Below are 23,139 nucleotides of genomic sequence, written 5' to 3'. Positions count from 1 at the left end.
GGCTGTCCCAGGACGGCAAACAGCTGGGCCAGGGACTGGAAGGCAGCTGTCCTCAGTGCTGGGGCTAGGAGGGCACAGCCCAGTGCCCGGGTCTAGTTCTCGGGGTCCTCGTGCCTGAGTCCGGGGGACTCCAGTGCCAGGAAGGGCCCAGTCTGTCACTAAAGCTTCCTGTGTGATCAGCTCCACATTTGGGGCAGGCACCCCAGAAATTTTGGAACCTCAAGGTCCAGGTTCTCCTCTGGAGCTGTGACACTAAACCCCATTACTATCAGTTCTGTTTTGGGAAGGGGGTGAGGAGCCTCCATTGAGACAGGAGACCTTAGCTCAGTAGCTTCAGGGTCCACCGGGCCTTTGACCAGGGCACAGGGCAAGTCATTTTAGTCAACATCCTACTTTCTGGGGGCTGGGAGACAGGTGAGGGAGGAGCTGCCCAGATGGAAGAGGAGCCTGGGACCATGGAGGGTCACTGTGATGAAAACCCCAATGAGGGTCAGGGGAATGAGGGGATAATAACAGCATCGGGAGGACCTGGTTTTTAGGTTTTTAGGAAGAGTTGTCAGGAGGGTGGGGGCCAGGAGACCTTAATAATCCTAATTATGATGAGGAAAGGAAGGAGAGGACATCCAGTGAAGATGAAATGGAGGCAGCGAGGTGAGAGGGGGAATGGCCGGGAAGAGGAGCTGAGCTTCCAGGGCTGACAGCAGGAGGCAGGAGAGGGTCACGCTGAATGACGAGAGGGTCACGCTGAATGACGAGAGGGCAATGAAAGAACTCAAGAGCCGGGCCTTCGGCGCGGTGACTAGTCATGATTAAGATGGAGGAGGTTGGGCATGCATGGGGAGGAGTAGAGGGAAGGAGGGGAGGATGACAGATGGCAGGCTGGGATCAGATTGGGGATAAAGGGGGAGATGGGGGGAGGAAAGAGGTGGAAGAGGGGACCTCCTGAGAGGTCAGCTAGCTTGACTCGGAGACATGCGCACTAGGCGGGAGCCAAGGCGCAGGCGAACAGAAGGCACGACTACCCTGCGAAGGCCCTGAAGTGCGCATGCGCCGCGGCTATACGTATACCAGCGGGTCGAGGTTCGGGAGAAGCCGGGTCGCTGCGCAGCCGCAGCGGCAGCCCGCTACGTCACGTCGCGCATGCGCCCTGCTACGCCCACAGTGGCCGGCCGACGCTTGGGAGAAGCCGGGCGGTGGCGCGGCCGTGCGTCGGTGGCAGCCCCCTCACGTCAGTGTGCGCATGCGCGCTGCCCTATCAAACGAGGCGCGTCGCGGGCCCCGCGCCTGCGCCCCGGCGTCCTCGCGGGCCCGGCGCGCGCCCCTCGCCTCGCGCCCTCGGTCACAGTGGGGCCCGGTCCGGTCCGGGTCCCGGTGAGACCCCGGCCCAGGCCGCGCCCCGTGGCCGTCTCCGCGCCCTCGCGACAGTCTGGAGGAGGAGGAGCAGGAGGAGGCCCGAGGTGAGGGGGGGGAGGGGCTGCCGCGCCTTTGCCCCCCGCGCCCTCCTCACCAACCTTCCAGCCCGGGGGGGAGGGGCGGACGGAGCCCCTGCCCGTGCGCTGGGTCTTCTGTGCCAGTGGTGCTCACCCCATCCCGTGGCCCCGCCCCACTGGTTTCCATCTGCAGAGTGGGAGCCTGCCCCCGGGGAGGGCCGCGGCTGGGGTCCCCTGACCCCCGGAGCTCGTCCGGGCTGGGGGTGGCCCAGGAAAGACAGCCCCAAGGATGGCCTTGGTCCCTCAGAAATGGTCCCTTTCCCCCGAGGGCCCCCGGGCTTAGCGCTGACATCGGCCTGGGAGGACACCGGGACCTGCCTCGGTGCTGTGGGTTGGGGAGGGCGCGTCCCCCTTGGGCTCTTTCGGGGTGAGCAGAATTTCTTCTGTGCTTGGGCTCGGGCTGCCCCCTCCCCCCAGCCCTGGAGCTCTCTGGGGCTCGGCCCCAGACTTTGTGAGGTGACTCTTCCTCGAGCTGGTCCCTGCTCTGAACTGCTTGGTGTGCGCTGAGCCCAGCCCCCGGGGCCCTGCTTTCTGCCTCTCTCCCAGCTGTCTATTTACAGGGTCAGCCTGTTGAGTCTGGTTGGGGACCTAAATAGAGTGGGGTTTAGTGAAGGTCTGGTGAGGTTTGAGGTACAGGGAGTCAACAGAGTTTACCTGCAACCCCTGGATTCGGCACAAGGTGCAGTAAATGAGGTCTAGTAGCGGCACAGGTCCCACAATACAAACATTTATTGGTCCGAGCTAGATTAGTAAAGGTTACATACTGAGTTTGGGCTTGAGATAGAGTGAGGTAGAGATAAGGAAGGCACCAGACAGAGGGTCCTCCCATGGCGGCATGTTTGGGATCTCTGCAAAGAGGGGGTCCCGGGTGGCCCTTTTATAATTGGAGACTTAGCTCCAGGGGCTTTGGGGTGTAGCCCCAAAGTTGGCTCAGATCCGGGTGGGGCTGGGACAGGTCGGGAGGCATTTATTGGAATTCAAAGGGACCAGGATTTGTGAGTCAAAGGGTAATTATATTCACTAGAGGGGTTTGGGAATCAAAGATTGAAGTCTTTCCCACATCAAGTCGAGGGTCTGTGGTCAGTCGGTCTACGGTCAGTCGAAGGTCTGTGCTCAGTTGAGGGCCCATGGACAGTCATCGGGCTTCAGGTGTGGGAGAGGCGGCTGACCAGAAGGGGATTCTTGGTTCCCGCCATGTGGCCTCCCCTCCATTCCCTCGTTTTCTGTCCAGGGTCTTGGCATTTCGCATACTCCCCTTTTGGCAGGCCTTTGGGAGTGGCTGGAGGCTGAGGATAACAGACAGAGATGGCTTGTCTGACCACAGAAGGAGGGGAAGAGACTGACCATTCACACCCAGAAGATGAGGGGCCTCACACGACGCCATTTGGTATGGTGATTCCTGGAGAGGCAGGAGCCTTTTTGTGCCTGTTTGAGGGCGGCAACTCACGGTCTGCCATGTTTAGGAAGAAGGGCTGTGCCGTGTAGATGGTGTGGAGTCAGTCTGCGGGCGCTGACACGAGCTTGGGTCCTGTTGGTTCCAGCCCCAGCAGGCGCTGACTGAGTCTCTGGGCCCACGAGCAGCGGTTCCCTCCCAGCCAGCGGAGATCCCCGCGCCCGCTGGTCCTTCTTTGCTAGGCTCGGCCTGGCCAAGGGGCTGGCGATCTAACAGCCGGCCGGCCCATCTGGCTCCTTGGCAAGAAAAAGCAACGACCGACAACAGCTCAGCCTGGGGAACCTTGGCCTGGGGGAGACTCTGGGAATTTCTTTAGCTACTCAGGTCAGGCCAGGAGGGTGGGCCGGGATCTGGCTGACTTGGTGGCTATCGAAGCTGGGCCCCCGGGACCTCCCTCTGGAGCCGGTTTGGTGAGGCCCCGAGGGCCCTGACAGGCTGGATTCGGGGTTCCTAAATGAAATTAGGGTTTAGTTGAGGTCTAGTGGCAGGTTTGGGGTACAGGGGTCAAGCAAGTCCTCCCCAGCAGTCTAGCCCAGGTAAGGTCACGAGTCCCCAATAAAGGCATTTATTGGCCCAAGAGCTAGAGTGATAAAAGTCGTTTATTACTGAGTTTGGCAGTAAGGAGATAGGTGAAGGTAGAGATAAGGAGGGTACAGGACAGAGGGTCCTCCCATGGCGGCATGTTTGGAATCTCTACCAAGAGGCGGTCCTGGGTGGCCCTTTTATAATGGGAGACTTAGCTCCAGGGGCTTTGGGGTGTAGCTCCAAAGTTGGCTCAGATCGGGTGGGGCTGGGACAGGTCCGATCTTCTATTGGAATTCAAAGGGACCAGAATTTGTGAATCAAAAGGTAATTACATTCACTAGAGGGGTTTGGGAATCAAAAACAGGAATCTTTCCCACATCAGCCCAGAGATGACCGATAGGCTTCAGGAGAGGGAAGGCCCCGTGAGACCCCGGGCCCTCCCTGCAGGATGCCCGGGCCACAGCTTGTGGAGAGGGGCAGCCCAGAGGGGCCCAAAGGGGAGCCCGCGGCCAGGCCGTCTTCTCCAGGAGACTCGTGGACCCTGGGACCCCGGAGCCCTCAGTCGGTGTGGGCCAGGCCCCCAGGGAAAGGGAAAAGATGGGCCCTGCCTTCAAAGGGAGGTCAGGGGCCCCCTTCCTGTGGAGCCCTTCGCCCGGTGACCCCACTTCTCCCCCTAGTGTCGCCCGTCAATGCATCACCGCGAGGCAGCCCAGGATGAAGAAGGCGAGCAGGACCGCCACCTCAGCGCCCAAGCCGCCGGGGACAGCTAAGAGCAAGCTGGACGGCCCCACGGGGGCCAAGCTCCCCAAGTCCGGCTCAAGCTTGCTGACCAAGGTGCGGGGGGCACTGACCAAAGTGCGGGGGGGCTCTGACCAAGGGGCAGGGGGTGGGGAGCACAGACCAATTAGGGCTTGGACCCTCCTAGGGCAGCCACTACTGTTTTCTTGGGGCTCAGATCCGAGCGGCTGGCCAGTCATGGGGCTGGGCCCGAGAGCCTGCTTTGTCCCCAGAGTCCGGCCCTCTCTGGCCCTCTGAGCGGGCAGCCGGAGCTAAGCGCCTCCCCCCTCCCCCCCAAAAAAATAATGATCAAAGTAATTGCTGATCTCTGGGGGGCAGAGGGGAGGGACCAGAGAGGAAAGAGCGGGTATGAGTGGGTTTGGGGGCAAGTATGAGCCGCCACATGTCAGGAGGGGTCAGGGGGGAGAGGCCAGTTGTAGAGTCCTGAAGAGGGTCATTAAATCATGGGTAGAGGCGTGGTCTGGAGGAGGTGGGGACTGAAGGAGCAGCCTGAGGGAGGGAGAGAGATGGAGAGAAAAAGAGACGGACAGAGACAGTCAGCGACAGAGCAGGAGAGTCCTAGAGACAGAGGGGATCGGGGTCCCGGAGGCCGAGGAGAACATTGGGGAGAGTAGGCTGCTGGGTCAGGGACGCCCAGGGCACCGTCTGGGCCTGAAGCCCGTCGGGGTTAAGACAGGGTAGGAGGGGTTCTGGGCCGGCTGCTCTCCCTGCCCGACCCCCCTTTTCTGGGCCTCGGTCCCTGCCATCTCTGGGACCTGGGGTGACCCCGGCCCTGATTCTTCCTGTCGCCCCTGCTCTGCAGGGAGCATTGCACGGCCCGGGCTTCCACCTTGCGCTCTGGGGCTGCCACGTTTTTCTTCTCCCGCAGGCCAAAAGCAACGATGACCTCCTGGCTGGCGTGGCTGGAGGGGCCCCAGGGACAAGCAGCATGAGAGGGAAGAAGCCCTGCCCGGCGGCAACCCCTGCCCCCAGCGTCCTCGCCGCGAGCGCCGCCGAGGGCAAGCCCAAGCCCGGCGCAGGTCCTGGCGCCCTCCCTCCCTCGCGGCCCCGTGGTTGGGGGGCTCCCCTTGGCCTCGGTCTGGGGGGGCTGGTTTGGGGGCCAAGGCCTTTCTCCAGCCTGGGCCTGTGGGGCAGACACAGCTCCCCACTCCCAGAGTCCATGGCCCCCAGCCTCAGGCTTCCCCATGGAGGAGGCGGGGCTGACTCAGAGCCATTGTCTCCCTCTGGGAGCGTGTCTGGTCGTCAGGGAATTTGCTCTTCTGTCCAGCGCGGCCTGAGAGAACAAGGCCCGTGCCTGGCCCTGGCGGGACAGAGCGTGCACACCCCCTCTTCCCCCCTCCCGCCCCCGCTCCCCGCCCCGGGGTCCAGTTTTGTGCCCCCTGTTGGAGGCTTTGGAGCCCAGAGCCCTCGGGTCGGGAGGAAGCTTGGAGCTTGGCTCTCCTGGGAGCTCACCCCGACTTCTCAGAGGAGGAAGCTGAAGAAGCTGGGGGTGGGGGTGGAGGGGCATCCGGTCCGGCCTCCCCTGCCCAGCCTGGCCCAGAGCCTCACCCTTGATCCCCCTCCTGAAAGGCCCTCCGAGGGCCCGCTCTGGGAAGCCCTCCCTGCTCTCGGAGATGGCAACCGGGGAGTCTCTTCACCCTTTAGGGCTTCCTGAGTTTGCCCCATTGTCTGGTCGGAGGGGAGTCACCCCCCCCAAAGAGCCGCTCTGCTCCTTCTAGTTAAGGGCACCTGGGGAGCCCGGAACATGGGGTGAAAGCCCTGTTTTCTCTGTCCCCACAGGGGCCAACTCCAAAAGAAACACGTCCATAGCAGGGCAAGAGCCCGGCTCGCCGAGGCAGCTTGAGGCAGCTCCATCTGAGCCTGAGCAGAGGCGCCCGGGCGGGCAAATTTAGCGACCCAGCGCTGGCCCGACAAGCGCTCCCACTTGTGTGCAGGCGCCGAGACCGACGTCTTGTAGGCAAGTCCCAAGTCAAACCAGATCAGCGATAGGCTGGAGGCCAGGTGCAGGACCTGGGGCTGGCCAGGAGCCAGGACTGGAATCGTCCACCTGCAGAATGAGCTGCGGGCCATGCGGGGGCAGCTGGGGCTGCGGGAGGAGCCCCCGGAGGGCACCGCCCACACCGAGCCCACCTTGCTGCAGCTCCAGGACCAGAACGCCAGCGTCCACCAGAAGCTCAACCAGCTGAAGAACGAAAACCGGATGCTGAAGGACCGGCTGAACGCCCTGGGCTTCTCGCTCGAGCAGGGGCTCGATCCCAGCCTGGCCGTTGGGCTGATCCTGAGCCCTGAGGCCTGCGGCGCGGCGGCGGCGGCAGTCGAGGATCTTGGGCACACACCTGGCCTCCTCGGCGAGGCCATTGCCAGGGCTCCCTGGGACCTGCGACCTCGGGCAGGCGGCTCCCATGGGCGCCCTCAGGCGTCCCTGTTAGCCTGGACAGCGGTGCAATGGTCACCACCAGCCACTGACGTCAGTGGCCCTGGGCGTCAGGGCCTCCTTCCCTCGGCGTCGTCCTCTGTCTCGGGAGGCCGAGGGCGGGCGCAGGCGGCCTTGGCCAGGCGGGCAGAGCGGGCCTCGGTGGCGTGCCTGACGGAGCGCCTGCAGCAGAATGGGGAGCAGCGGCCTTGCGTCGGGCTCAGGCCGCATGCGGGAGCTGGCGGACCTGCGCCCAGATCGCAGGAGCTGGGGGTGAGCAGGCGCCTCGGCGGGAGGCGGCTGCTGCTGCAGTCCCTGTGCCAGCAGAGCGAGCGCCTGGAGCTCCCTGGGCCAGCGCCAGCGCTCAGTACCTCGCTAAGCTGCCGGCAGGCACCGCAGTAGCTCGTGCTGGACGGAGACGTCAGGCGGTCGCTACCTGGAGCTGGAGCAGCGCTTCCTGGAGATGATGGAGAACGCGCGCTTTGAGCGCGAGCAGCTGCTGGGTGTGCAGCAGCACCTCAGCGCCGCCCTGCAGATGGCCGAGCAGGATAACAAAGACGCGCAGGAACTCATCGGCGCCCTCAAGGAGCGCAACCTCCACATGGAGCGGGCCCTGGAGGCTGAGCAGAAGAACGGCGCCTCCCTGACCGCTGCTCTTGAGCAACACCAGGCCACCGTGGCTGGAGACCAGCTGGAGCTGGGCCGCCTGCGCGCCCAGCTGGAGAGCGAGAAGCAGCGCGTGGCCGAGCTCTACTCTCTCCACAGCTCGGGGGACAAGTCCGACATCCAGGACCTCTTGGACGGCGTGCGTCTGGAAAAGGACAAGGCCGAGGCCCTGGCCAGTGGCCTGCAAGAGGACCTGAGCCACGCCCGGGCCGATGTCGCCCGTCTACAGGACGCCATCGCTAAGGTAGGTGGCACCCGAAAGGGGGACGGGAGGCGGGCTCCAGGGCCGACTCGTGAGGTGCCCAAAGGGAGAGGGAGCGACAATCACAGACAATCACCTGCTGCGTGCCGGGCCCCGTGCTGGATTCTGGGGATGCGAAAAGGGGCAAAGAAGGTCACTGTCTGATGGGAGAGACGACGTGCAGCCAAGAAGATAGGGAGCAAGCTCTGTATGGGATAAGGAAGAAAGAATGGAGGGAAGGCCTAGCATTGCGAGCCATCAGGGAAGTCTTGTGGAATGTGAGGTTTTAATTGGTGCTTAAAGGAAGCCGGGTCAGAACAGAAGTGTTTTCAGGGAGGGAGCAGCTGACAGCGGGCAATGCAGGGAGTGAGGTGCCGTGAGATTGGAAAAAGTAAGGGGTGCCGGGGGGGAAGGGCTTTAAATGTCAGATAGCATTTTCTCTTTGATGTGGGAAGTGATCGAGAATTACTGGTTGACTAAAAGGTGATACAATTAGACCTGGGTTTCAGGAAGGTTGCTGTGGAGGCTGAATGGAGGATGGCCTGAAGGGGGGAGAAGCAGGTGCCCAGGAGCTAGGAGTCGTTTTGGGGGGGGGCAGAGTCAGAGGTGGGAAGGAATTCCTGCCGTGGCCTGCAAAGGTGGCCTGGAAATGGACCAGAGATGGTGCCGTGCAGGCGGAGTCGCCTTCGCTGCTGTAGGGAGGCGAAGACTACAGGAAGATGACTCCTGTGTTGAAGGATGAGGGAGAGGATGCTGCCTCTACAGCAGGAGGGAAGGTGGAACCGAAGGGGCCGGGGAAAGATGAGTTCTGCTTGGCTTGTTACGGTTCGGATGTCCGTTGCGCCTCTAGTCGGAGATGTGACATGAAGGCAGCAGAGGTGGGATGGGAAAGGAGATGGAGACCAGCGTAAACATGGTCATCGAATCCAAGGGCAGTGATGAGATCCCCGAGGGAAGTAGCCTGCTGGGAGAAGAGAAGACGGCCTCCGATGTCTGAGGGTGGGTCTCTAGTTGGCAGTGGTCCAAGTCTCCCATGTTTTCGCATTTCCACAGTGATCTCTAGTGCTGTCTGGGCTCCTGACCTCTATGCGGTCCCAGGTGAGTCCATGACCCAGTCTCACTGTTGCTCACCACCTCCCATTTGGGCTTGTCTGTGCTCCCTGGGGGACCTGTAGGTGCTCTCACCCTCACTTCCCAGGGCCCCCTGGCCCCTCAGAATTGTGCCCACAGTGGTGGGGTCCAGGATTACCTGCCAACGTGGGCCTTTTCCAGATCTACTGAGACATTGCTAGGAGGGTGCAGCCAGATGGGGTGCCCAGGGCCCCTCCTCTGGCAGGAGTCGCCGAAGTTGTAATGACCACAGAAGCAGCCAGTGGCGTTGATCCCGCTTTGGCAGTTCTCTATAATGTGAAGGCCCTCTCTCTCTGGGCCTGGGACAGACTGCCCCGTGCCCCGATTCCCCTCACTTTTCTGCTCCTCTGGCACCTGCTCTCTCCCATTAGCCTGGCCTCCATTTCAGGGGTGACTCAGGACTTTCAAAAGCTGCAGCAGAAACTCCCCTCAGTTTCTCAGCTCCTCAACCAGTTCCATAGATGGGGGGGAGGCTCTGGGGGAGCCCTTCGGGCCTGGGCCTCTTCCTCCCTGGTTCTTGGCTTTGGGTCAGAATGCAGGCTGAGGAAGGGCCCTTGAAAGAAGATGGCAGAGCTGAACCTGGAGTTAGAGAAACTGCGCTCCGAGCTGGAGGAGAAGGAGACGGAGCGGGGGGACATGAAGGAGACCATCTTTGAGCTGGAGGGCAATTGGAGCAGCATCATGTAAGCTCCGACAACCACCCATCATCTCGACTTGGAAGTGGCGCCTGCTGGGGCAGGGGATGGGGGCGGGGAGGGAGGCGCGCCATGTCGCCTTCTCCCTGGGGAGGAACAGCCTCTCCCTGGGGGTCAGCTGTGCACGGGCACGGGGCTTCTGGCCCCCACCGGGCTTGAGAACGCCCTCGCTTGGCAAGTCGGAAAACTGAGGCAAACCTTGCAAGGGGTTCGCCCCCGCTCTGAGCAGAGCCAGTGCTCCGGGCACTCCGGCGCCCCCTCGTGGCCATCTGAGGAACTGTCTGGAAGGAACCGCTCACCTCTGGCTTGCCGAGCTCTGGCCCCGGAGGCGGGGCAGACACGGGCTGAGTAGAGCAGAATCAGGCTGGGGGGTCGGGAGCCGGGGGGTACGCGCTCCCCCCCCCGGAGCAGAGGGAAAGGACCCTCCCAGAAAACGTGGCAGGCCCGACGGACAGAGGGGGCCCCGGGGGTGGCTGGAGAGCTTGTCCGGGGCTTCAGGGGGGACAGGCTCGGGAGTCCCCCCAGGGCGCATGGTCTGCGTCTCCACGGTCGCCCAGGCCCCCAACTGCCCCTCGGCTCCAGCGGCCCTTCCTTGTTCTCGCAGACACGGTCAAGAAGCTGCAGGACCAGAAGCATGACATGGACAGAGAGGTCAAGACGCTGCACCGGAGGCTGCGGGTAGGAGGGGGCCGCGGGGGCCTGAATGTTGGGGGGCCCGGGTGTTGGGGGGCCTGGATGTCGGGGGGCCCGGCCATTGGGGGGCCTCGGGGGGCCCGTGGGGGGCCTGCATGTGGAGGGATGCACGCAGGGCCAGGGTCTCACGGGACCACACCCCTCCCCTCCAGGAGGAGTCGGCCGAGTGGCGGCAGTTCCAGGCCGACCTGCAGACGGCCCGTGGTCGCCATGTGACATCAAGTCGAGCTTAGGAGGAAGGTGGGGGACGCAAGCGGGCGGCTCAGGAGGCGCAGGAAAAACGAGAAGCTCTCAAGGGCTGGAGGCTCAGTCCAAGTAGGGGGCACAGCTGGGGACTCCCAACCTCTGAGGCGGGGTGGAGGCCAGGAGAGGCGAGGTCAGTGAGGGCTTTGTAGGGGCTGGGGGCCTGAGGAGGCAGGGATGGGGGGCAGGGGAGGGCGCCATGGAGGGTGAGGACACCCCGGGAGCTCTAGAGCCAGTGGGAGCCAGGGCAGTGTGACGCCCTGGTCATTGGCAGGCAGGAGGAGGCGGGCATGTTACAATTACATGGTGCGGTGGAAAGGCCTGGCACCCTACTTCAGGAGCATGAGGGCATGAGCAGGCGTCGTCCAGCGTCCTCCGGCCCACCACCCCGTGAAGGCAGCTCATCAAGTCGTTCGACAGTGCATCCCAAGGTGATGGCTGTGGGCTGGGGGGACAGGGAGGGGGGCTGGGGGGGAGAAGCAGGGGGGGGAAGCATGGGCCGGGGGCTTTGGCCCCTCCTGGGGGGGGAGCCTGTGCCTGTGAGCCCTGCCACCTTCTCGCTCCTGACAGGACCGAGCCCCGCCCCTGCCACTGCCATGCCTCGGACGCCCCTGAGCCCGAGTCCCCTGAAGACGCCCCCAGCGGCCGCCGTGTCCCCCATGCAGGTGAGGGCTGGGCCTCTCGGTGGGGAGGGTGGGGAGGCATCCTCGCGGGCTCAGCCTGGGTGTGCCCTGGTATTTGGGGGGCGCCTCGGGGGGTGACGGGCCGCCTGCATTGGTCATTTCAGAGACACTCGGTGGGCGGCTCCCTGCCCACCGCCAAGGCCCTCCCCGCCCTGTCGGACAAGAGGCCCAACTACGGAGATCTGCCCTGCCAAGGTGAGCTTGCTCGGGCCCTTGCGCTGGGGGTCTGCACCCGGGGTGGGGGTGAGGGGCCATGCCCTGCCTCAGTTGCCTCGTCTGTGGGGGGTTCCCAGCCCCTCCCCCCGCGCTGAGTGAGGCTCCGAGCCTCCGCCCCCGGCTGGACCTCAGCCCGGCTCCCTGGGGGCGTTGGAGGCGGAATGGGAGCCAGTTCTGGGGGAGGCGGGGCTGAAGCCACCTGAGGGAGGAGGGCGTGGGTCCCCCCTCCCCCACAGCTCACCCTCGCAGCCCACCCCTCATCCCACCTCTCGTCCCACCCCTCATGCAGAGCGCCTGTTACGCACCGGCTCGGTCAGCAGGCCGGCCCCATTGCTGAGGGTCCCCGCCATGGAGGGCGCCAAGTCCATCTCAGGTACGGGAGGGGCCAGAGGTGGGCACGGCCTGGGGGGGCGGGACGGGGGCAGAGCCCAACGTCTTCCTCCCTCTCGGGCAGCATCTTCCACGCCCGAGCAGCAGGGAGATCAAAGCCGGCAGCCCGTCATGACCTCCCGGTAGCCATATTTACGTCTACCCCCAACTGTCTCACCTCCCCACGGCCTCGTCCATACGCCCGCAGCCGCATCAGGTAGGGCCCCTCCCCCAGGCGAGGTCCCCGCCCCGGCCGCGCCCCGGGGATGGCCATCCTCCAGTGTCCCACCAGGGAGGAGAGGAAGGATCCGCTGTCGGCCCTGGCCGGGATCGACTTGGCTCCAGAGGAGCAGCTGCTGAAATGGTGCCAGAAGAAGACCGAAGGGTACCAGGTGGCTGGGGCTCAGCTATTTTCTTGGCTCAGGGCAGCTCACTGCCTGGGCGGGCCTAGAAACACCCACAACGCAGGACAGGAGGCGCTTTCGGCTGCTTTCTGGGGCCCTGCTGCCCCGTGGGTAGCGTGTGTTCAAATCCTGCTACAGACTCTCCCCGGCTGGGGACCCAGGCCTGGGTCGCCTCCGTTCTGTTTCCTCATCTGGGAGACGGGGGCCGTGAGAGCCCCTCCCTGCTGTGAGCGAGCCATGGTCATTCTGGTGCCGTTGACCCGGCTGTCTCCGAGGTCGGGCAGCCGACCTCTCTCCTTCCCTCCATCTCGTCAATTACCATGCTGTCTGTCTGCCGGGCCCAGCCTGGGACAGGGGCAGTCTCAGACCCTGCCCTTTTGCCGCCGCCACGGTCCGGGGCTCTTGGCCATGTCCCAGGGAGCTCTGATGGGACCAAGTAATTGGATTTCTTGCTTTGCAGCCGGGAGGAAGGAGATTACTATCTCCTGGATTAGATTAGGCCCGGCTTCCTCCCAGTTAGGGCTGGCCGGCCTCCTGGCGGCTCGTTTGCCCATGAGGACGATGGACTCCCACCTGGGAATGGGGCCGGGGAGCCCTGGGGGAGGGGTCCGGAGCAGCCCCCCTCCTCAGGAGGGATGTTGGCCGGCCCCTCGGAGCCCCTACTCGGGCTTCTCGCATGGGTCCCAGGCTTTGAGCAGTTGGGGCCCAATGGAGGCCCCTAAGCCTTTCCCTGCTCCCTTTCAGACCCTGCTAATGTCCAGATGAGCTTTTCTCCCATGCCCTGATTCCCTCACGCTGATAAGGATCCATTGGTCTGTCTTCATCTTTCTATTATCATTGTTATCATTACCAAAGCTTTCTTTTCAGAACATAATGACAGATAATTTTCAGCGTTCGCCCTGGCAAAACTTGGTGGGTTCCAAGGGTTTCTCCCCCTCCCCCAGTTGGCAGGGGTCCGATATAGGTTAAACACGTGTGGTTCTTCTGTACCTATTTCCACAATTTGAAAAATCAGATCAAAAAGGAAAAAATGAGGAAAAAAAGCAAACAAACAATAACAGAAGGAGTGGGAATGCTGTGTTGTGGTCCACACTCAGTTCCATGGTCCTCTCTGGGGGTGATGGCTCTTTGTCAGTGAACAAATGGAACTGATTTGGTTCATCTCAATGTTGAAGAGAGCCAGGGCCTTCAGAATTGATCATCATATAGTCTTGTTGAAGTGTATAGTTGTAGTGTTTTTTCTTCTTTTTCTATAATATATGATGGTTCTCTGTGGGCAGGTTTTCTGGAAGCAGCCTTTGTTTCAGTTCCAAGTAATAATCACCTCAAATGCAGCCAGGAGTTAAAATCCAAACGTTTATTTTCTCCTTCCAAGTCTTATCTCTTTCCTTGGGCCTCGTTAGCTTTCTTAGAGGCCTCTCTCCCTCCTTGGTTCCAGGAGCTCTTGGAGCTTGTCTTTTGCCTCTGCCAGCTTCTGTCTCCAGCTCAACTGCGACTCAGGGCTTCTCAATCTTTTCAACTGAACTCTCCTGACTGAGCTCAGCTGTTTTGTATGCTCTGGGGGATGGTTGACTCCTCCTCTGAGAGTGGGATTATGGGAGGTGTGAATTTGGATATCTCCTACTGAGCACTGAAATCTCCCAAATGAGTGAACTAATGTGTGAATTCTCAAAGGTGTAAACATAAGCATTGTTTCTATCAATTCTGGCTCATAACATATAATGATCTCCTGGTTCTGCTCATTTCCCTCAGCATCAGTTCCTGTCAGTCTCTCCAAGCCTCTCTGTATTCATCCTGCTGGTCATTTCTTACAGAACAATAATATTCGTAACGATCGCCTACAATTTATAGCCATTCTCAATTGATGGGCATCCCATTCATTTTCAGTTTCTAGCCTACAAACTGGGGCATACAAACATTTTGGCACATACAGGTCCTTTCCCTTCTTTAAACCTCTCCTTCAGGGTATAAGCCCGGTAGTAGCACTGCTGGATCAAAGGTATGCAGTTTGGTAACTATAGCCTGGCTCCAGATTGCTCTCCAGAATGATTGGATTCGTTCACAAGTCCACCAATAATGTATCAGTGTCCCAGTTTTCCCGCATCCCTTCCAACATTGAGCATTATCTTTCCCTGTCATTCTAGCCAATCTGACAGGGGTGTAGTGGGATCTCAAAGTTGTCTTAATTTGCATTTCTCTGATTAATAATGACTTGGAGCATCTTTTCATGTGGCAGAAATAGTTTCAGTTTCTCCGTCTGAGAATTGTCTGTTCACGTCCTTTGACCATTTACCAGTCGGAGAATAGAGACCATAAATCTGAGTCAGTTTCCTGTCTGTCAGGACCGAGGCCTTTATTGGGACCGTCGGACGCCACGTTTCCCTTCTGCCTTGGCTGCATTGCTTTTGTCTGTGCAAACACTGATGGCCTCAGGGAGGAGAAGGGCCGCACCTTGGCCGCCTTCCCTGGCTAGTCTCCGCTGTCAGAACGGGGTCTGGGAGGGCTGTCTTGTACCGCCCCTAGGCCGAGAGGTCCGGACACGTCCTCTCCCCATTTGAGCAGCCACTGGGAGGCGGAACCTTCCTATTCCCCAGTGTCTCTCACCTGATTGATCCAGAACCTGGTTCCTCCAATCCTGATCCTCCCCGAATCACCAGGGTTGTCTTTTCTTACGAAAAAACTAAATCACAAACTTTGCTTTGTTCAGTAACCTCCCTCACAGGAAGAACTTGGAGCACCCGTGGTTATCCTGGCTCCGGGCCCTCCTCTCTTTCTCACCCGCAAGGAAGGTGAGGCAGGAGTCGGCTCTGTGGGAACTCCAAGAGACATGACACAAGAGGAAGGCCAGAAACCCGGTTTGCTCCTGCTTGCACCGGGGCGCCTCCCTCCCTGTAGGCGCTTCTCTCATTGAAGGGCCCTGCACCTACACGGGAAGCGGCCTTGGGGTCCTGGGGGCTGGAGATGCCAGCCAGTTCTGGGGTCACTGCTCTCCTGGTCCCGTCTCAAGTGGCTGATCTCAGGCCCCCTTTCCTGGAAGAGCCCCCTGCTGAGCGCCGCCTCTCCCCCAGAACATCGACATCACCAACTTCAGCAGCAGCTGGAACGATGGCCTGGCCTTCTGCGCCCTCCTGCACACCTACCTGCCAGCCATCCCTGGGGCTCACGGCCAGGACAAGGTGAGCACGGAGGGCTCCCAGGGGTTCGGGGAGGGCGGCTCGTGCTCATAATCGCTTCCCACAGAGGAACTTCTCCTGGCCTTCAGGCAGGCGTTGGCATCAAGTCCAAAACTGGTGAGTGTGGGGCCCAGCCTTCCCCCTTCTGGGGTCGTGAGCCCTAACTCCCACTGAGAGAATGCTGCGCCCTCAGTGGGCAGGGTCCTGGTCACTATGAGAGGCGATAGCTGCTGTGGACCTTCTGCAAGAATGAGTTCCAGAAATTGCCTTTAAAAGCAATCATGAGGCTGGTTCCAGGTTAAAGAGGTCAAATCCCAGCTGAATGCTTCATCTAGTCCCAGATCTAGTGGAATTTCCTAGAGAGCTCCCAGCATCCCAAAGACTTCAATGGGGTGCTTTTTGACCAAGATTTCTAATTGAATAACAACACAACTTGTATGGGGAGATATGCTTTCCCAGGAGGGCCTGAGACCCCCCCCCCAAGATCAAAAGGAAACATAGTTTCGGTGTTAATTTTACAGATCAAAAGGGAACACAGTTTCCGAGTGATTATAGTTCACTCATGTCGATTTCACCACCGCCACATTTGTCATTTCACTTCATTATCTCTGATCGATTTCACCACTGCAACCTTTCCCATCATTTCACCTCTGCAGCATCTCTGGAAAAGCCCTCTCTCCTCTGACACTGCCACCACCCTCCTGAGGTCGACCCTCCCACACCCGGACAATGGCAGAGCTGCCGAGGGCAGTGGGGTCAGTCTAAGGATCCATTCAGTGACCAAAGTGATTTTCCTAAAGTGATCATGTCATTCCCACCTCAATAAGCTCCAGTGGCTCCCTATGGCCTCCTGGAGCAGATACAAAAGACTCTGTCGTTTAAAGGCCTTCATCACCTGCCCTTCCCCCCTTTCCCGCATTCTTACACCCCTATTCTCTAGCACATGCGCTTCCATCCAAAGACCCTGGCCTCCTGGCCGTTTCACCCTTCATCTCACTGTTTGGGGCATTTCCCTGGCCGGCCTCCTGTCCAGAACACTGTTTTTTCCACTCCAATTATGACCTCCCAGGCGTTTGCTAAATACTAGCTAAAATCTCCCCTTCTGCAGGAAGCCTTCCCCAACCCCTCCTAATTCCAGGCCCTTCCCTTGTGTTACATTGAAAATTAAACTGAGAGACAATCCTCTTCCCCTCCTCTTCTCTTCCCCTCTCCTCCCCTCCTCTGTCCCCTTCCCTTCCTTTCCCTTTCTCTCCCCCTTTCCTTTCCCCTTTGCCTTCCTTTCCCCCCTTCTTATCCTCCCCACTTCCCATCTCTATATATTGGAGGATTCCCTATGGCTGCACTAACCCTTGAGGTCTTCAGCTAGATCTCCCTGAAGCCCCTGGATCCCTGAGGCAGAACCTAGATGCCCTTCCCTTGCTGAGGCCCAGTTCTCTTTTCCTGTCCCCCTTCCTCAGGGTTAATCTGGAAAGCCAGAGGGCTCCGTGCCACCAGCCCCAGCCCTAAAGGTCTTTGTTTGGCTGGGGAAGGGCCCTAGGAAGCTCCTAGTACTTCTGTTCCTTGATTTATATAGGAGGGCTCAAAGAAGGGTGTGGGGAGGCTGTGATCCCTCCAAGAGCTAGGCCTGGGTCTCAAACCTGGGGTCTGGAGGGGATGCCCTGCCAGGCCTGGGCCTGAGGCCTCCACAGCTGGGGGACTGGCCCAGCACCCAGCAGCTGTTAAGTCTCCTGTGGCACAGACCTTGCTTCCTGGGAGGCAGCCCGGGGCCTGCCACCTGGTCCCACAGACGTCTGAGGACACTGGGTTCCCAGTAAAGCTTGGGCGCTTTCCCTTTTTCGACATTCCCCTGGCTGTCCCAGGACGGCAAACAGCTGGGCCAGGGACTGGAAGGCAGCTGTCCTCAGTGCTGGGGCTAGGAGGGCACAGCCCAGTGCCCGGGTCTAGTTCTCGGGGTCCTCGTGCCTGAGTCCGGGGGACTCCAGTGCCAGGAAGGGCCCAGTCTGTCACTAAAGCTTCCTGTGTGATCAGCTCCACATTTGGGGCAGGCACCCCAGAAATTTTGGAACCTCAAGGTCCAGGTTCTCCTCCTGGGCTGTAGACACCCAAGCCTAGCCCATTGCACTATCAGTTCTGTTAGGAAGGGGTGAGGAGCCTCCAGAACCCAGGAAGACCTTAGCTCAGTAGCTTCAGGGTCCACCGGGCCTTTGACCAGGGCACAGGGCAAGTCATTTTAGTCAACATCCTACTTTCTGGGGGCTGGGAGACAGGTGAGGGAGGAGCTGCCCAGATGGAAGAGGAGCCTGGGACCATGGAGGGTCACTGTGATGAAAACCCCAATGAGGGTCAGGGGAATGAGGGGATAATAACAGCATCGGGAGGACCTGGTTTTTAGGTTTTTAGGAAGAGTTGTCAGGAGGGTGGGGGCCAGGAGACCTTAATAATCCTAATTATGATGAGGAAAGGAAGGAGAGGACATCCAGTGAAGATGAAATGGAGGCAGCGAGGTGAGAGGGGGAATGGCCGGGAAGAGGAGCTGAGCTTCCAGGGCTGACAGCAGGAGGCAGGAGAGGGTCACGCTGAATGACGAGAGGGCAATGAAAGAACTCAAGAGCCGGGCCTTCGGCGCGGTGACTAGTCATGATTAAGATGGAGGAGGTTGGGCATGCATGGGGAGGAGTAGAGGGAAGGAGGGGAGGACCGAATAACGGGCCTGGGATCAGATTGGGGATAAAGGGGGAGATGGGGGGAGGAAAGAGGTGGAAGAGGGGACCTCCTGAGAGGTCAGCTAGCTTGACTCGGAGACATGCGCACTAGGCGGGAGCCAAGGCGCAGGCGAACAGAAGGCACGACTACCCTGCGAAGGCCCTGAAGTGCGCATGCGCCGCGGCTATACGTATACCAGCGGGTCGAGGTTCGGGAGAAGCCGGGTCGCTGCGCAGCCGCAGCGGCAGCCCCGCTACGTCACGTCGCGCATGCGCCCTGCTACGCCCACAGTGGCCGGCCGACGCTTGGGAGAAGCCGGGCGGTGGCGCGGCCGTGCGTCGGTGGCAGCCCCCTCACGTCAGTGTGCGCATGCGCGCTGCCCTATCAAACGAGGCGCGTCCCCGCGGGCCCCGCGCCTGCGCCCCGGCGTCCTCGCGGGCCCGGCGCGCGCCCCTCGCCTCGCGCCCTCGGTCACAGTGGGGCCCGGTCCGGTCCGGGTCCCGGTGAGACCCCGGCCCAGGCCGCGCCCCGTGGCCGTCTCCGCGCCCTCGCGACAGTCTGGAGGAGGAGGAGCAGGAGGAGGCCCGAGGTGAGGGGGGGGGGGGGCTGCCGCGCCTTTGCCCCCCGCGCCCTCCTCACCAACCTTCCAGCCCGGGGGGGGGGGGACGGAACGGAGCCCCTGCCCGTGCGCTGGGTCTTCTGTGCCAGTGGTGCTCACCCCATCCCGTGGCCCCGCCCCACTGGTTTCCATCTGCAGAGTGGGAGCCTGCCCCCGGGGAGGGCCGCGGCTGGGGTCCCCTGACCCCCGGAGCTCGTCCGGGCTGGGGGTGGCCCAGGAAAGACAGCCCCAAGGATGGCCTTGGTCCCTCAGAAATGGTCCCTTTCCCCCGAGGGCCCCCGGGCTTAGCGCTGACATCGGCCTGGGAGGACACCGGGACCTGCCTCGGTGCTGTGGGTTGGGGAGGGCGCGTCCCCCTTGGGCTCTTTCGGGGTGAGCAGAATTTCTTCTGTGCTTGGGCTCGGGCTGCCCCCTCCCCCCAGCCCTGGAGCTCTCTGGGGCTCGGCCCCAGACTTTGTGAGGTGACTCTTCCTCGAGCTGGTCCCTGCTCTGAACTGCTTGGTGTGCGCTGAGCCCAGCCCCCGGGGCCCTGCTTTCTGCCTCTCTCCCAGCTGTCTATTTACAGGGTCAGCCTGTTGAGTCTGGTTGGGGACCTAAATAGAGTGGGGTTTAGTGAAGGTCTGGTGAGGTTTGAGGTACAGGGAGTCAACAGAGTTTACCTGCAACCCCTGGATTCGGCACAAGGTGCAGTAAATGAGGTCTAGTAGCGGCACAGGTCCCACAATACAAACATTTATTGGTCCGAGCTAGATTAGTAAAGGTTACATACTGAGTTTGGGCTTGAGATAGAGTGAGGTAGAGATAAGGAAGGCACCAGACAGAGGGTCCTCCCATGGCGGCATGTTTGGGATCTCTGCAAAGAGGGGGTCCCGGGTGGCCCTTTTATAATTGGAGACTTAGCTCCAGGGGCTTTGGGGTGTAGCCCCAAAGTTGGCTCAGATCCGGGTGGGGCTGGGACAGGTCGGGAGGCATTTATTGGAATTCAAAGGGACCAGGATTTGTGAGTCAAAGGGTAATTATATTCACTAGAGGGGTTTGGGAATCAAAGATTGAAGTCTTTCCCACATCAAGTCGAGGGTCTGTGGTCAGTCGGTCTACGGTCAGTCGAAGGTCTGTGCTCAGTTGAGGGCCCATGGACAGTCATCGGGCTTCAGGTGTGGGAGAGGCGGCTGACCAGAAGGGGATTCTTGGTTCCCGCCATGTGGCCTCCCCTCCATTCCCTCGTTTTCTGTCCAGGGTCTTGGCATTTCGCATACTCCCCTTTTGGCAGGCCTTTGGGAGTGGCTGGAGGCTGAGGATAACAGACAGAGATGGCTTGTCTGACCACAGAAGGAGGGGAAGAGACTGACCATTCACACCCAGAAGATGAGGGGCCTCACACGACGCCATTTGGTATGGTGATTCCTGGAGAGGCAGGAGCCTTTTTGTGCCTGTTTGAGGGCGGCAACTCACGGTCTGCCATGTTTAGGAAGAAGGGCTGTGCCGTGTAGATGGTGTGGAGTCAGTCTGCGGGCGCTGACACGAGCTTGGGTCCTGTTGGTTCCAGCCCCAGCAGGCGCTGACTGAGTCTCTGGGCCCACGAGCAGCGGTTCCCTCCCAGCCAGCGGAGATCCCCGCGCCCGCTGGTCCTTCTTTGCTAGGCTCGGCCTGGCCAAGGGGCTGGCGATCTAACAGCCGGCCGGCCCATCTGGCTCCTTGGCAAGAAAAAGCAACGACCGACAACAGCTCAGCCTGGGGAACCTTGGCCTGGGGGAGACTCTGGGAATTTCTTTAGCTACTCAGGTCAGGCCAGGAGGGTGGGCCGGGATCTGGCTGACTTGGTGGCTATCGAAGCTGGGCCCCCGGGACCTCCCTCTGGAGCCGGTTTGGTGAGGCCCCGAGGGCCCTGACAGGCTGGATTCGGGGTTCCTAAATGAAATTAGGGTTTAGTTGAGGTCTAGTGGCAGGTTTGGGGTACAGGGGTCAAGCAAGTCCTCCCCAGCAGTCTAGCCCAGGTAAGGTCACGAGTCCCCAATAAAGGCATTTAATGGCCCAAAACTAGAGTGATAAAAGAATAATTTATTACTGAGTTGTGAGATAGGTGAGTAGAGATAAGGAGGGTACAGGACAGGGTCCTCCCAACAGCGGCATGTTTGGAATCTCTACCAAGAGGCGGTCCTGGGTGGCCCTTTTATAATGGGAGCTTAGCTCCAGGGCACAGGAACAGCTCCAAAGTTGGCTCAGATCGGTGGGGCTGGGACAGGTCCGATCTTCTATTGGAATTCACAAAGGGACCCAGAATTTACATGAATCAAAAGGTAATTACATTCACTAGGGGTTTGAGATCAAAACGGGGTCTCCACATCAGCCCAGAGATGACCGATAGGCTTCAGGAGAGGGAAGGCCCCGTGAGACCCCGGGCCCTCCCTGCAGGATGCCAGACACAACTTGTGGAAGGAGTGTGGGAGCCCAAAGGGGAGCCCGCGGCCAGGCCGTCTTCTCCAGGGCTAAAACGGACCCTGGGACCCCAGGCCCTCAGTCAGGGTGTGGGCCAGGCCCCAGGGAAAAGGGGAAAGATGGGCTTTCTTGCTGAGGAGGTCAGGGGCCCCCTTCCTGTGGAGCCCTTCGCCCGGTGACCCCACTTCTCCCCCTAGTGTCGCCCGTCAATGCCTGCATCACCCAGCGAGGCAGCAGGATGAAGGCGGGCCAGGACCCCATACCTCAGCCCAAGCCGCGGGGACAGCTAGGCAAGCTGGGCCCACGAAATAGCTCTAAGTCCGGCTCAAGCTTGCTGACCAAGGTGCGGGGGGCACTGACCAAAGTGCGGGGGGGCTCTGACCAAGGGGCAGGGGTGGGGGAGGCTGGGTGAGTGGGGCTTGGACCCCTCTAGGAGCAGCCTACTGTGGGCTCAGATCCGAGCGGCTGGCCAGTCATGGGGCTGGGCCCGAGAGCCTGCTTTGTCCCCAGAGTCCGGCCCTCTCTGGCCCTCTGAGCGGGCAGCCGGAGCTAAGCGCCTCCCCCCTCCCCCCCAAAAAAATAATGATCAAAGTAATTGCTGATCTCTGGGGGGCAGAGGGGAGGGACCAGAGAGGAAAGAGCGGGTATGAGTGGGTTTGGGGGCAAGTATGAGCCGCCACATGTCAGGAGGGGTCAGGGGAGAGGCCAGTTGTAGAGTCCTGAAGAGGGTCATTAAATCATGGGTAGAGGCGTGGTCTGGAGGAGGTGGGGACTGAAGGAGCAGCCTGAGGGAGAGAGATGGAGAGAAAAAGAGACGGACAGAGACAGTCAGCGACAGAGCAGGAGAGTCCTAGAGACAGAGGGGATCGGGGTCCCGGAGGCCGAGGAGAACATTGGGGAGAGTAGGCTGCTGGGTCAGGGACGCCCAGGGCACCGTCTGGGCCTGAAGCCCGTCGGGGTTAAGACAGGGTAGGAGGGGTTCTGGGCCGGCTGCTCTCCCTGCCCGACCCCCCTTTTCTGGGCCTCGGTCCCTGCCATCTCTGGGACCTGGGGTGACCCCGGCCCTGATTCTTCCTGTCGCCCCTGCTCTGCAGGGAGCATTGCAACCGGGCTTCCTGTAGCAGCTCTGGGGCTGCCAGGTTTTCTTCTCCCACTGAGCCAAAAGAAACAGCGATGACCTCTGTGGCTGGCGTGGCTGGGTTGGGGACAAGCAGCATGAGAGGGAAGAAGCCCTGCCCGGCGGCAACCCCTGCCCCCAGCGTCCTCGCCGCGAGCGCCGCCGAGGGCAAGCCCAAGCCCGGCGCAGGTCCTGGCCCTCCCTCCCCTCAGCGGCCCGTGGTTGGGGGCTCCCTTGGCCTTTCTCGATCTGGGGGCTGGTTTGGGGGCCAAGGCCTTTCTCCAGCCTGGGCCTGTGGGGCAGACACAGCTCCCCACTCCCAGAGTCCATGGCCCCCAGCCTCAGGCTTCCCCATGGAGGAGGCGGGGCTGACTCAGAGCCATTGTCTCCCTCTGGGAGCGTGTCTGGTCGTCAGGGAATTTGCTCTTCTGTCCAGCGCGGCCTGAGAGAACAAGGCCCGTGCCTGGCCCTGGCGGGACAGAGCGTGCACACCCCCTCTTCCCCCTCCACGCCCCGCTCCCAGCCGGGGGTCAGTTTTCAGCCTTGCCCCCTGTTGGAGGCTTTGGAGCCCAGAGCCCTCGGGTCGGGAGGAAGCTTGGAGCTTGGCTCTCCTGGGAGCTCACCCCGACTTCTCAGAGGAGGAAGCTGAAGAAGCTGGGGGTGGGGGTGGAGGGGCATCCGGTCCGGCCTCCCCTGCCCAGCCTGGCCCAGAGCCTCACCCTTGATCCCCCTCCTGAAAGGCCCTCCGAGGGCCCGCTCTGGGAAGCCCTCCACCACAAAGGTGGCAGGGAGTCTCTTGCCTTTAGGGCTTCCTGAGTTTGCCCCATTGTCTGGTCGGAGGGGAGTCACCCCCCCCAAAGAGCCGCTCTGCCTCCTTCTAGTTAAGGGCACCTGGGGAGCCCGGAACATGGGGTGAAAGCCCTGTTTTCTCTGTCCCCACAGGGGCCAACTCCAAAAGAAACACGTCCATAGCAGGGCAAGAGCCCGGCTCGCCGAGGCAGCTTGAGGCAGCTCCATCTGAGCCTGAGCAGAGGCGCCCGGGCGGGCAAATTTAGCGACCCAGCGCTGGCC

The 23,139-nt window shown here is 61.0% G+C and overlaps 1 protein-coding gene across 1 annotated transcript in view; it reads left to right on the top strand.

The window, feature by feature from the left end:
- The first annotated feature begins 1,285 nt into the window (after positions 1-1,285).
- SPECC1L (sperm antigen with calponin homology and coiled-coil domains 1 like) overlaps positions 1,286-23,139 on the top strand; it is a 32,080-nt gene continuing 10,226 nt past the window's right edge. Inside the window, 6 exon segments of the mRNA XM_031949173.1 lie at positions 1,286-1,457; positions 4,146-4,302; positions 5,135-5,201; positions 22,174-22,257; positions 23,011-23,068; positions 23,070-23,138. Coding sequence (XP_031805033.1) covers positions 4,183-4,302; positions 5,135-5,201; positions 22,174-22,257; positions 23,011-23,068; positions 23,070-23,138 — 398 coding nt within the window. The 5' untranslated portion in view covers positions 1,286-1,457; positions 4,146-4,182.

The sequence above is a fragment of the Sarcophilus harrisii genome, chromosome 1 (assembly GCF_902635505.1).
Source record: "Sarcophilus harrisii chromosome 1, mSarHar1.11, whole genome shotgun sequence".
In the NCBI taxonomy this organism is placed as follows: Eukaryota; Metazoa; Chordata; class Mammalia; order Dasyuromorphia; family Dasyuridae; genus Sarcophilus; species Sarcophilus harrisii.
The sequence above is the reverse complement of the archived record's forward strand: the minus strand, read 5'-3'. Positions and strand labels throughout refer to the sequence as shown.